The 13,965-nt window shown below is 43.6% G+C and overlaps 1 protein-coding gene across 1 annotated transcript; it reads left to right on the forward strand.

The window, feature by feature from the left end:
* The first annotated feature begins 405 nt into the window (after positions 1–405).
* On the forward strand, positions 406–10,481 carry LOC311125047 (transcription factor Sp4-like). The gene is made up of 14 exons (XM_084158364.1): positions 406–930; positions 1,342–1,412; positions 2,197–2,301; positions 3,403–3,696; positions 3,881–4,011; positions 4,148–4,673; positions 4,779–4,847; positions 4,961–5,008; positions 5,106–5,192; positions 6,455–6,734; positions 7,014–7,212; positions 7,305–7,372; positions 7,747–7,878; positions 7,980–10,481. Exons 1-14 carry the CDS (start codon positions 924–926, stop codon positions 8,258–8,260), a joined length of 2,298 nt encoding a protein of 765 aa, XP_084014490.1. The 5' UTR covers positions 406–923; the 3' UTR covers positions 8,261–10,481.
* The last annotated feature ends 3,484 nt before the right edge of the window (positions 10,482–13,965 follow it).

Consider the following 13,965-nt stretch of genomic DNA (forward strand, 5'->3'; position numbering starts at 1 on the left):
GGCCGTGTAATAGAAGGAGCGAGACAGACTCACCCCTTTGATAGAGTGGGAGAGAGAAATTAAGGGAGCGAGATGCCGACCTTTATAAAAAAAAAAAGAGAGAGAGGGAAGGAGAGACTGGTCCTCTTGATAAAAAAGAGAACAAACGTTCACAGCTCTCCTATTGCCCAACCCCCACATCACACAGTCACTGCCCTTCTCTCTGCTTCTCACCCTACCTTGACAGTACGCCGCACCAGCCCAACAGCTGACCGCAAGGCAGGCTGGGAGATTAAGTCCCCGTCGCCACAACACATTTCGAAGGCGAGGCTTCGCCAAATACAACTCCCATCTCAACCCTCGCAGACCGAGTCCTGAATATGTGGGAGGAGCGCACCGCCCACAAAAAGCTACAGCTATCTGTCTCCAGCTGCAATTCTAAAATTCAACTATAAAAAATAGGCATAAAATAGTGGTATTAATGAGGGGTGCTTTTGCATGAAGATCGTTGGAAAGACTTGTTGTACCTAGAGGCAGAAACAGCAGCGGCAGAAAGAGAGGAGAGAGAGCGAGGGGTGTTGGTCTGATGGGTAAATGGAAGTGGGTGGGCCTACCGCGGACACACTACTAACTTGAATTAGAATACATTTTTGCAGTCGATTTTTCCGTTAATTTAATTAACGCGCGTCGGTCGTTAAAGGGTGTTTTAGGTTGGTTCTGAGAGGCTTCGGGCGCGGAAACCGGACTGTTTCCCGTTATAACGGGAGGTTTGATTGTTGCTCGAGTTTTGTACCGCCCTTCCTGCCGAGTGGGTGGTTTAGGTGCTAACCGGAGCGACGACACAGCCCAGCTCGAACTATTCGCGGAGAAAAAAGGCCGTCCTTACCCGGTGCTTCAGCCGGCCTTTCTCCCCTAGCCTCTCCTCTCTGGTTTATGAATGCGTTATGAGTGGTAGGTACCCTCCCCTCTCATCTCCGTCTCCACCCCTCTATCCCTCTTTTCTTTCTCCCTCGCTTTCTTTGCATACAGCCTGACAGATATGCATAAACTGTTTGGTGATAAAGAATAGCGTTTTCCTAAAAAAGAGGCAACACGTTTCCATAACTGATCTGTTTTGTTGTATTAGTCTCTAATCGGGTTCCGATCACTGTGTATGCCTTTTTGGCCAGTAGTTGAACCATATGGTGTCACTACTCTTATAAAACCATGTGCAGGGAAATATTGACATCTTCATAGCCTATTTCCATTAGGTAGTCTCCGTTTACTCACAGTGATATTTATAAATGTGATCACTAATCATTCAGTCCTACAGTGTTAGTCTATTGATTATTGATCAAGTATTGTTTGATGGATGGTCCTCAGATCAGAAGAAGGAAGTGTCGGGATCAGAAGGAGGGAAACCAGGCAAGAAAGGCAAACGTTCTGGATCACAGGTAGACTGGTACACACACACACACCACTTCCTGATTCTGTCTAGAGACCATGTTCAGAGGATTGCATTATGTCTTTCAACACCAATAATGGACTTGTGTCTTTGGCTCCATGTCAATGAGATGAGGTTTTTAACAGTATAATAAAACATGTATTTAATATTTTCATAGCATTTCCATAGCATGTGTTCTGACAGGGTTTCCAAATGCATGTTTGATTCTAGTGTTGATATAGACTGTTATGTAGCTTCTGTATAAAAAAACACACTAGCTGTCTATAAAGGCAGCTTTAGGGGTGTGTTTGTGTACGTGTGTATGTGTGCGGGTGATATTAAATATTTGCCCGCGACCTACACAATGGTTCTTTGGCTGTCCCATAGGATAACCCTTTGAAGAACCCTTTTTGGTTCCAGGTATAATCCTTTTGGTTTCCAAGTAGAACCCTTTCCACAAAGGGTTCTGCCTGGAACCAAAAAGGGTTCTCCTATGGGGACAGCCGAAGACCCTTTTGGAACCCTTTTTTCTAAGAGTGTAGTTCCTTTGTGACTACTGCTCTCTCTCTCTCTGTCTCTCTCTCTGTCTCTCTCTCTGTCTCTCTCTCTGTCTCTCTCTCTGTCTCTCTCTCTGTCTCTCTCTCTGTCTCTCTCTCTCTGTCTCTCTCTCTGTCTCTCTCTCTGTCTATATGCATGTTGTCTCTGTGTGTGTGTGCATTCTATGTTTGAATTCCCCCTATCTGCCTGTGTGTGTGTGTTCTGTGTGTGTGTGTGTGTATTCTATCTCTCTCTAGGATTCCCAGCCATCTCCCCTAGCACTACTAGCTGCGACCTGCAGTAAGATAGGAGGTCAGGGAGGAGTGGAAGGACAGGTCCAGTTGCAAGCTGGTCAAATACAGGTAACAATTATTATCATCACAAGTTTTGTTATTCCTTGTATTAATGTTCTTGTTATTGTTATAGTTGTTACAATGTTGGTAATGTAAGTTCTGAAACAATAAGACATTATAAAGGCTCATACATGCTTTATAACATGGTACATACACTACATGGCCATTATAAAGGCTCATACATGCTTTATAACATGGTACATACACTACATGGCCATTATAAAGGCTCATACATGCTTTATAACATGGTACATACACTACATGGCCATTATAAAGGCTCATACATGCTTTATAACATGCTACATACACTACATGGCCATTATAAAGGCTCATACATGCTTTATAACATGGTACATACACTACATGGCCATTATAAAGACTCATACATGCTTTATAACATGGTACATACACGACATGGCCATTATAAAGGCTCATACATGCTTTATAACATGGTACATACACTACATGGCCATTATAAAGGCTCATACATGCTTTATAACATGGTACATACACTACATGGCCATTATAAAGGCGCATACATGCTTTATAACATGGTACATACACGACATGGCCATTATAAAGGCTCATACATGCTTTATAACATGGTACATACACTACATGGCCATTATAAAGACTCATACATGCTTTATAACATGGTACATACACTACATGGCCATTATAAAGGCTCATACATGCTTTATAACATGGTACATACACTACATGGCCATTATAAAGGCTCATACATGCTTTATAACATGGTACATACACTACATGGCCATTATAAAGGCTCATACATGCTTTATAACATGGTACATACACTACATGGCCATTATAAAGGCTCATACATGCTTTATAACACGGTGTATATCTGCAGACTTTCAGTGTACTGTGTGTTGATTGTACTTCCAGATCCAGAGACACATAGATTCACCTGGGAACCAGACTCTGGTTCCTACTCTAGTACATGTTTATTCAATTATGTTTATTTATTGTTTATTTATTATTGATGTATTGTTTATTTATTGTTTATGTATGTTTATTTATTTTGTATTTATTGTCTATGTATGTTTATTTATTGTATATTTATTGTTTCTGTATATTTATTTGCAGTTGCAGGGTGGGCAGATCCAGGGTCATATAGTTGTAGACGCAGCAGGTAATCAGACTCTGGTTCAGCAGCAGTTAGAACTGGTTCCTGCCCAGTTCACTGGTAATGGCTGGCAGATTATCACTACCGCTCCCCAAATGGCCAATGACACTGCCAATCAACCCGTCGCCGTAACGCTGGCCACCACTTCAGCCAATGACAGTGCTCCAGCAGGCCGTAAGGTGAAGGCGGTGGGCGGGACTAAAACCATAGCTGCCAATCAGCAGCAGCAGCAGCAGCAGTTCCAAATCATCCAGGTGTGTGTGTGTGTTTGTAGAATGGAAAGTTGACTGGAGGGATGCAGTCATGTATTTTTCTTATACTTGGGGAATGGAGTACTATATACTGTATAGTATACTATTTCTGTTTGTGTGTCCAGGTTCAGCTAATGCCCACCTAATGTCACAATGTTTCTAAGTAATATTATGTTTGTCTCTCCAGGTGCAAAATATGCCTTCGTCAGGGGGTGGGGTCCAGTACCAGGTGATCCCCCACCTGCAAACGGCAGACGGCCAACAGATCCACATCAGCCCCCAGACCGCATCCCTGGGGGGGCAGCACATCCAGATCAGGTAGGTGGCAGCTGTTTTAAAGGTTAGACTGGTAGTCTGCATGTTAGAGGTTAGACAGGCGGTTTGGGCGATTAAAAAAGTGGGAAAATTACCTTTTTACAGATGAAAATAGATGAAGTGTTTCTATTCTATTCAGTCCGGCCCAGGGCGGTCTACCAGAGCAGGTCCAGCTGATCCAGACCCAGAACCAATCCCAGACCCAGGCCATCCTACAGCCGGCCAACCAGCAGGCCATCCTCACTGGCTCAGCCAATCAGACGTTGCAGCTTCGTCCAGCCCAGTCCTTCCCGCTACAGATGCAGACCTTACAGGGCTCCCAGACCCAGGTAATGACTACAGTACCCATAAACATTGGCGGTATGACCCTCGCCCTGCCGGTCATGAATAATTTAGCGGGGAGCGGAGCCGTGCAGCTTATCCAAGCAGCCGACGGCAGCTTTACCGTAGCTAACAGCAACCAGCTGGTGACAACAACGGCGGCGGCGGTGTCCGGGGCAGCTACTGTTACCGGGTCATCTGGCGGTACCATAACAACTATTGCCGGGGGCGATGGAGCATTGTCGGACGGAACACAGCTGAGTTCTGTAGCCGGGTCGGACGGAGGGGCGGAGAGAGACTCACAGAACCAACCCAGCGAGCAGGACTCACAGAACTCACAGATGGTACGTGGGTGTGTGTTTGTGTGACTTAACATTCGTGAAATAAAAGGATATATTGATTGATTGATTGGTTGATTAATTAATTGGTTGGTTGATTGACATGTCCAGAGCCAGGCCAACGGACTGCAGGGCCAATCAGATCCTCCAGGGACCATCCAGCAGGTCATCGTGGGACAGGTGGGTTCTACTCAGCTGCTTTTACCTTTTGACCTTCCATTCTATTCTATTATGATATGATATGGTATTATACTATAATTATATTATAAGTTGTTATTATCATCATTGTCCAGATGGGCAACCAGGTGTTGCAGCAGATCCAGATCCAGCCACAGAACCAGGTAACACACACACACACACACACACACACACACACACACACACAGGGACCATCCAGCAGGTCAGAAAGTGTGTAAACCCTGTGTTTGTTTCCACCAGATCCAAGGCCAGCCGCATCAGATCCAAACCTTTCAGTTAGGACCAGGCGGGACCCTACAGCCCATACAAGCCTTCCAGAACCAACAGGTAGCTAGCTGCTCTCTGCTGCTCTCAACAGTTTGGGGAAGGGCCTTCCCCAAACTGTTGCCACAAAGTTGGAAGCACAGAATCGTCTAGAATGTCATTGTATGCTGCAGCGTTAAGATTTCCCTTCACTGGAACTAAGGGGCCTAGCCCGAACCATGAAAAACAGCCCAGACCATTATTCCTCCTCTACCAAACTTTACAGTTGGCACTATGCATTCAGGCAGGTAGCGTTCTCCTGGCATCCGCCAAACCCAGATTCGTCTGTCAGACTGCCAGGTGGTGAAACGTGATTCATCACTCTAGAGAACGTGTTTCCACTGCTCCATAGTCCAATGGGGGCGAGCTTTACACCACTTCAGCCAACGCTTGGCATTGTGCATGTTGATCTTAGGCTTGTGTGCAACTGCTCGGCCATGGAAACCCATCCCTACTAACAGTTCTTGTTATGACATTGCTTCCAGAGGCAGTTTGGAACTCGGTAGTGAATGTTGTAACCGAGGACAGGCGATTCTTAAGCCCTACGCGCTTTAGCACTCGGCGGTCCCGTTCTGTGAGCTTGTTTGGCCTACCACTTTGCGGCTGAGCCGTTGTTGCTCCTAGATGTTTCCACTTCACAATAACAGCACTTACAGTTGACCGGGGCAGCTCTAGAAGGCTATGTGCTCGATTTTATACACCTGTCAGCAACGGGATGAAATAGCCGAATGCACTAATTTGAAGGGGTGTCCACATACTTTTGTAAATATAGTGTATGTTATCAGCATACAACAAGATGCCCAGGAATATATCCACAACTTCAACACCAAATTTAGCATGTTTGATTTGTAGGGCTAAATCATTAACATATAGTGCAAATAAAGTGGATGAGCGTAGGTCTCCCTGCGTTACACTGTAAGGGGTTGGAAAGCAGCCAGTCCTGAGGTCATTGACCTGAACACAGGCAACTGGAGCCCGATCGAGAGCTTTGATGGGATCATAGAATCTTCCATCAATTGAAAGTCACTGAGCTCTTCAGGAAGGACCATTATACTGCCAATGTTTGTCTATGGAGATTGAATGGCTGTGGGCTCGATGTTATACACCTGTCAGCAACGCGTGTGGCTGAAATAGCCGAATCCACTAATTTGGAGGGGTGTTCACATACTTTTGTATATATATATAGTGTATTTCTTCTATCCTCTATGATTTTAATGTGTGTTGTATTGATTTGAATTGAATGTCTGAATGATTGATATACTTTTTTTATTAATTGATTCCTCCAGGTTCTGATCCGGACCCCAACCCTCTCCTCGTCGGGCCAGATCACATGGCAGACCCTGCAGCTCCCCGGGGGGATGTCTGTGCCCCAGCAGCTGACCCTGGCCACTGTGGGCGGAGGGGCTGTGGGAGGAGGGGGCTTCGTGCAGCTGGGGGGGGCTCCCCTGACGCTGAGCGCGGCCCAGATCAACCCTGGGTCAGGGGTGCAGACGGTCAACATCGCTGGACTGGGCACCGCTGGGGTACAGATGCAGGGGGTACCCCTCACCATCACTGGACTACAGGGTGAGAACAGAGAGACACAGAGAGAGCAGGAGAGGGACAGTGTGTGCGTGTGTGTTGAGTGTTGTTCTCCAAATGTGTATTTGTTTATTTTCTGGGGGGTTGGGAGCAGTGCATATTATACTCTACTATACCACAATTGAAATACGCCTCTGGGCTTTATTGTGTTTTTATCCTCAATAATTGTTTATTAATGTAATGTTGTCTTTGGCTGGAGCAGTCTACTACTTTTAATTATCCAATAAATAAAATTAAAATTAAAATACTATATTCTGCCACCAGGTCAGCCGCAGGGTCAGGAGGGCGGGGTTAAGGTCCAGTCCTCCCCAGTAAAGGTAACCATGGGTAACGTGGCTGGGTCGTCACTAAGTCCAGACCAGATGGGTTCTGTCCAGAGTTCATCAGACCAGGAAGGACCGCCCAGCAAGAGGCTCCGCAGGGTGGCATGCTCCTGTCCTAACTGTAGGGACGGAGAGGGGAGGTACGGACACATGCACGCACGCACACACACACACACACACACACACATGCACACTCTCACTGTCTCTCTCTGACTGTGTGTGTGTGTTGCAGGACCAGTGGAGACCCATCTAAGAAGAAGCAGCATGTGTGTCACATGGAGGGCTGTGGGAAGGTCTACGGTAAGACCAGTCTATACTGTGGAAAGGTCTACGGTAAGACCAGTCTATACTGTGGAAAGGTCTACGGTAAGACCAGTCTATACTGTGGAAAGGTCTACGGTAAGACCAGTCTATACTGTGGAAAGGTCTACGGTAAGACCAGTCTATACTGTGGAAAGGTCTACGGTTAGACCAGTCTATACTGTGGAAAGGTCTACGGTTAGACCAGTCTATACTGTGGAAAGGTCTACGGTTAGACCAGTCTATACTGTGGAAAGGTCTACGGTTAGACCAGTCTAAACTGTATGAAATAGAGATTTACCAGTCTATGGAACCAATAAAATATAGAATATTAATATGATATTAACAATCTGTAATAATATTCTATCTACCAGGTAAGACCAGTCACCTGAGAGCTCACCTCCGCTGGCACACAGGAGAACGACCCTTTGTCTGTAACTGGATCTTCTGTGGCAAGAGGTTCACACGCTCGGACGAACTGCAGAGACACAGACGGACACACACAGGTACGCACTCCCAAGCGCGTGCGCGCACACACACACACACACACACACACACACACGTCCTGTGTCTATGTTGTTCTTATTCAGATGTACCCATCCTCCAGGTGAGAAGAGGTTTGAGTGTCCAGAGTGTAGTAAGCGTTTCATGCGAAGCGACCATCTCTCCAAACACATCAAAACCCACCAGAACAAGAAGGGAGGGGCTTCTCTCGCCATCATCACCACTGACGACATGGAAGATTCCAACCAGGGCTTAGGCTCGTCCCCTCGCATCGTAACTGTGGAGACGCTCTCCCAGGACTCCGCCCCCACCACTCCAACAACCTCCTCGCCCAATCAAATGGAGGGAGAAGAGGAAGAGGAGGAAGAGGAGGAGTTTGAGTAGTGACCAGTGACCACTTCCTGTTTAGGGAGAAAGCAGGGAGAGCTGACTTCCTGGTTGGTCTCCATGGTTACGCTGTGGCTGTGGAGGTCAGGTGGCCTATTGTTTTTTTAGTTTTTTTTTAAGAAGAAAAATATGATGAACTGAAAATGACATAAACAGACAGAGGTATCTGAACTAATGAATGAATCTAACGACAGACTAAAGGTATGAATTAGTAGAATGGTGTTTATAACAGAACAGAGGTCAGGGGAAAAGGTATAATATAGATTTAGGGTGAATCTGAACTCGCACCCTATCCCCTATATAGTGCACTACTTTTGGCCAGAGCCTTCTGAGTAGCGTTGTTATGTAGGGAAGAGAATGCCATTTTTGGGATAGGCTAATTAGACTAACACAAGACAGAACCCTAGAGTTCTAAAATATCAAGAAGAGACATTGGATGTGTCCCAAATAGCTAGGGTGCCATTTGAAACGCAGCAATTGTATCTCTATGCACAAAGATGTTCCTCTGCTAATACTGTAATGATGATGATGAAGAAACATGATATGTGGCATGGTCCAGACTGTAGGACAGACAGGTGAGAGGAGCAGGGACAGGTGTGTGTATGTGCGTACGTACGTGTGTGTGTGTGTGTGTGGGCATGTGTGTGTGTGTGTGTTTGAGAGTGTGTGTCAATGTATCTCGGTTCAACAGGACTATAGTTCAGGTAAAGACCAGTCTGATAAACTCTTACTGAAGAAAGACAAGAAAAAGAGGAATAAACCTCTAAATGGTTGAAAAAAAAGCACATAGAAAAAAATATGTATAAATGATGCATTCCTATAGAAACGCTCTGCATTTGAAATATTAATAGTTTCTATAAAACAAACAATCTAGCTTTCTGCAACAGGCTGTTTAGTGAAAGCAATACTATAAGACAATCCTAGTGAAACCATGTTTACATTAATGACAGTAGAGGAAAAGGTTTCCCTGGTATGAAACAGCCAGTCAGCTCACAGCATTAAAGGTACACTCAGCAATATGACATCATACACAGCAGGTGACCTCCTGCTTGATGATGCCATATTGCTGAGTGCACCTTTAAGAAGTAGCTCTCCTGGGGTTGGTGGGTGGGTAGGACAGTGTCAGTAAGCAGTGCTAATGTCAAAACACATCAGCTATTGTCTATACTAGAACCAATTTAGAATACAGCAGTAATGTGACTCAATCATCGTATCTAAACTCGAAACTTGTATAAAGTATCAACGTCTGAGATAAACGAGATACATTTCAGTAATTTGACATATTCCAAATAATATATATTCGAGATATTTCATTAACAGTAAAAGAGTTCCAGTGTGATTTGATGTTGGTGCTGCTTTCTCTGCATTGTGAAGGTAGAGCCCCCTGTGTGTGTCTTGGTACTACAACGCCTTAAAACAAGCAGTATTACACACACACACATACACACATTTGGGGAGGGGGGAATGAAGAGAAGGTGTGATGAAGGGGAGAGAAAGGGTTGTGGGAGGGGGGATGTTATTACCATGTGGTTGTTATGACATGTTTCTGGTGATGTTGCTCTATGTTAGTGTAAGTGCATACGTTTTTTTATTGTATTTTTAGCTCTTTATTTTCTTAACCCCCCCCCCCCCCCAGTACATTCTGACACAGATGATTACGGAGTACAGCTAATTTATTATCTGTCCTATTTTAATATCTGCCTTTTGCTGGAGTGTATCGTACGTAAGCGTTGATCAGAGGTGTGTGTACAGCATGTTGCCTTTTAGTGCTGTTTTCTCTCCTTTTTAATTAATCGTAAACTTATTTTGCTAAGTCCGTCGTCGTCATGACTGCGGCCCGTTATTTCTACTACTCTTTCGCGCCATAATATGTTTAAAAAAGAAAATGAAAGCAAAAAATTAATAAAATATAAAAATCATATTTGAAAATTAAATGGTTAATATACCAATCAGATGTGGATGTTTACGGTAATATTTTGTGTGACAACCAGTTTTCTTTAATATTTTCTAGTGACATCTCATTTGTAAAATGTTTTTCTAAGCAGTTTGTGGATCTCCATGATGATTGATAAGGCTGGCCTCCAAGGCTGCAGGTTCTTGATTATTGATATTTTATTGATATTTTTAAATCAACTTTGTACAAATGTGGTATGTGGCTGGGATTAAAGAAGTGAAAAGAGAAAAAAAGACTTTGCCTGCATAACACTTAAAATAAAGTGATGAAATCAGTCTAAACCAGTCTCGCTCACTCCTCCCAACCGTCTGTGTGTGTTCTGTTGGTCATGTTGTAAAGAGTAAACACTGACCTCTTGCTATGAAGTTTCTCTGATAACACTTTAACATACAGAGGACTTTGGCAAGCTCTCTCTTCCCTCTCTCTTTCTCTCAGTTCTCAGCTGTGTTGTGAGTGTGACAGTGGTCTGGTCCCGTGATTGTGATGACTGAGACTGATTTAAAATGCACAATTTTGCCATCTCTCTTCACACACACCTGCGGTGCCCTAGAAACATGTCTGCTGGTGTGTACTCTGTAATTACCTCGGAAGCGGAACCTCCTCCGTCCCGCCCTTCTCAGCGGGTTGCTAGGCAACGAAAGTAGTCTGCAGGCTAGAGGCATGGCTGGTTGTGTGTTTGTGTGAGCAAATGTAGCTGGTTGTGTGTGTGTGTGTGTGTGTGTGTGGAGGCGTTGTGTGTGTGTGTATGTTGATTGGAGGGGAAGGAGAAACCACACAAACCATGTAGGAATAGAAAAGGTGAGGTTATAAAAAATCAGAATGAGTTACACATCAGTTTAAATCTAACACTTAAAAATGTCATTCAAACATTCATGTTACAGGAACTCTTAATCACATGCATTTACAGAAAATATACACAAAAGTGCTTTTATTATACAAACACAATGCCCAGTTAGCAGTCTGAGGTCAAATACACGTCAAATAGCTGAGCTTTAATTTAGCTTGGATTTGAACTTTTGGGACTATTGCAACTTTTGGGACTACCGCACAAACTCAGTGATGTGCTGAAATTATCAACTTGACATAAGAATTTTGTAAACACAATTTAAGTACTGCTTATGAATGACTTATTTGTGGGTTATGAACGTGTAACGAAATCCTTATGTACAGTGCATTTGGAAAGTATTCAGACCCCTTCCCTTTTTCCACCTTTTGTTACATTACAGTCTTATTCTAAAATGGATTAAATAAAAAAAATCCTCATCTACACACAATACCCCATAATGACAAAGCAAAAACAGGTTTTTAGACATTTTTGCAAATTTATTGAAAATAAAAACAGAAATACTTTATTTAAGTAAGTATTCAGACCCTCCTGTTTCCATTGATCATCCTTGAGATGTTTCTACAACTTGATTGGAGTCCACTTATGGTAAATTAAATTGATTGGACATGATTTGGAAAGGCACACACGTCTATAGAAGGTCCCACAGTTGACAGTGCATGTCAGAGAAAAAACCCTGGGGAAGGGTACCAAAACATTTCTGCAGCATTGAAGGTCCCCAAGAACACAGTGGCCTCCATCATTCTTAAATGGAAGAAGTTTGGAACTACCAAGACTCTTCCTAAAGCTGGCCTCCCGGCCAAACTGAACAATTGGGGGAGAAGGGCCTTGGGAGGTGATCAAGAACCCGATGGTCACTCTGACAGAGCTCCAGAGTTCCTCTGTGGGGATGGGAGAACCTTACAGAAGGACAACCATCTCTGCAACACTCCACCAATCAGGCCTTTATGTTAGAGTGGCCAGGCGGAAGCCACTCCTCAGTAAAAGGCACATGACAGCCCGCTTGGAGTTTACCAAAAGGCACCCAAAGGACCATGAGAAACAAGACTGAATGCTTTGGCCTGAATGCCAAGCGTCACGTCTGGAGGAAACCTGGCACCATCCCTACGGTGAAGCATGGTGGTGGCAGCATCATGCTGTGGGGATGTTTTTCAGTGGCAGGGACTGGGAGACTAGTCAAAATCGAGGAAAGATGAACGGAGAAAAGTACAGAGAGATCATTGATGAAAACCTGCTCCAGAGTGCTCAGGGCCTCAGACTGGGGCGAAGGTTCACCTTCCAAGAGGACAACGACCCTAAGCACACAGCCAAGACAACGCAGGAATGGCTTCTGGACAAGTCTCTGAATGTCCTTGAGTGGCCCAGCCAGAGCCCGGACTTGAACCTGATCGAACATCTCTGAAGAGACCTGAAAATAGCTGCGCAGCGACGCTCCCCATCCAACCTGACAGAGCTTGAGAGGATCTGCAGAGAAGAATGGGAGAAACTCCCCAAATACAGGTGTGTCAAGCTTGTAGCGTCATACCCAATAAGACTCTAGGCTGTAATTGCTGCCAAAGGTGCTTCAACAAAGTACTGAGTGATGGGTCTGAATACTTATGTAAATGTGAATTTTAGAATAAGGCTGTAACGTAACAAAATGTGGAAAAAGTAAAGGGGTCTGAATACTTTCCGAATGATTGCACTGTGTAGGTAGCCTTCATTGTCTTCCGACATGCCATGAACTATGCACTGCAGAAAGGGTTGTCAAGCTTTCTGACGTGAGACAATGGGTACCGTTCTAATAATGGGATACCAGTCTTTGAAAGTATTTGACCCAGGTCTGCCAGTTAGAGAGATTATTTTTTATTATTGCTGGCCCTGTAGCCAGTCAGTACCTTTAATGAAAAATATAATATAATGAAAAAATAAACAATAAAACAATTGAAATAAATCACAATAAATAATAATAATTAGTGTTATGGACTAAATAAATTAGCAGCTAATGCTCTAAACATCAGACATGATGTAGAGAAAAACTGAACATGAAACAAATGTATTATTCAATATTATTCATAGTTTTGTTTACTGGAATTCTTGTAGATAGAAGTGTAATATGGAACGTTCAGGATCCAATCAGGAGCCTTCACAGTAGTTTAGGAGCCAATCAGCAACCTTCCCAATAGTTCAGGAGCCAATCAGCGCTCAGTAGTCTGACAACACTACGACCCTATCATGCTACGTAACGATGCTAGTGCACATTTCTACTCTGTCTCTCCACAAGTATGCTAATTTTTAAAAAACGAATGCTCGTTTCATATATTAAAACTAGATACAGACGGTACATTAACAACCGTTGGAAGCTACCCGTCCTCTCAAAACTCCAGTTATGCCAGGCACACCTACTCATTCCAGGGTTTTTCTTTATTTTTACTATTTTCTACATTGTAGAATAATTTTTGCTTATTTGAGCTGTTCTTGCCATAATATGGACTTGGTCTTTTACCAAATAGGGCTATCTTCTGTATACCACCCCTACCTTGTCACAACACAACTGATTGGCTCAAACTCATTAAGAAGGAAATTCCACAAATTTACTTTTAACAAGGCACACCTGTTAATTGAAATGCATTCCAGGTGACTACCTCATGAAGCTGGTTGAGAGAATGCCAAGAGTGTGCAAAGCTTTCATCAAGGCAAAGGGTGGCTACTTTGAAGAATCTCAAATATAAAATATATTTTGATTTGTTTAACACTTTTTTGTTTACTACATGATTCCATATGTGTTATTTCATAGTTTTGTTGTCTTCACTATTATTCTACAATGTAGAAAATAGTAAAAATAAAGAAAAAACCTTGAATGAGTAGGTGTCTAAACTTTTGACTGGTACTGTAGTTTTGGTGTCAGGCAAAAAAAGGTAATGA

This window comes from Coregonus lavaretus, assembly GCF_964263955.1.
Source record: "Coregonus lavaretus genome assembly, chromosome: 3".
Classification (NCBI taxonomy): Eukaryota; Metazoa; Chordata; class Actinopteri; order Salmoniformes; family Salmonidae; genus Coregonus; species Coregonus lavaretus.

Bases quoted from the DNA above. Each gene is read 5' to 3' on its own strand.
- LOC311125047 (XM_084158364.1), top strand. The intron at 4,012-4,147 runs GTAGGTGGCAGC...TATTCTATTCAG, and splicing joins GGGCAGCACATCCAGATCAG to TCCGGCCCAGGGCGGTCTAC. The intron at 5,009-5,105 runs GTAACACACACA...TGTTTCCACCAG, and splicing joins AGATCCAGCCACAGAACCAG to ATCCAAGGCCAGCCGCATCA.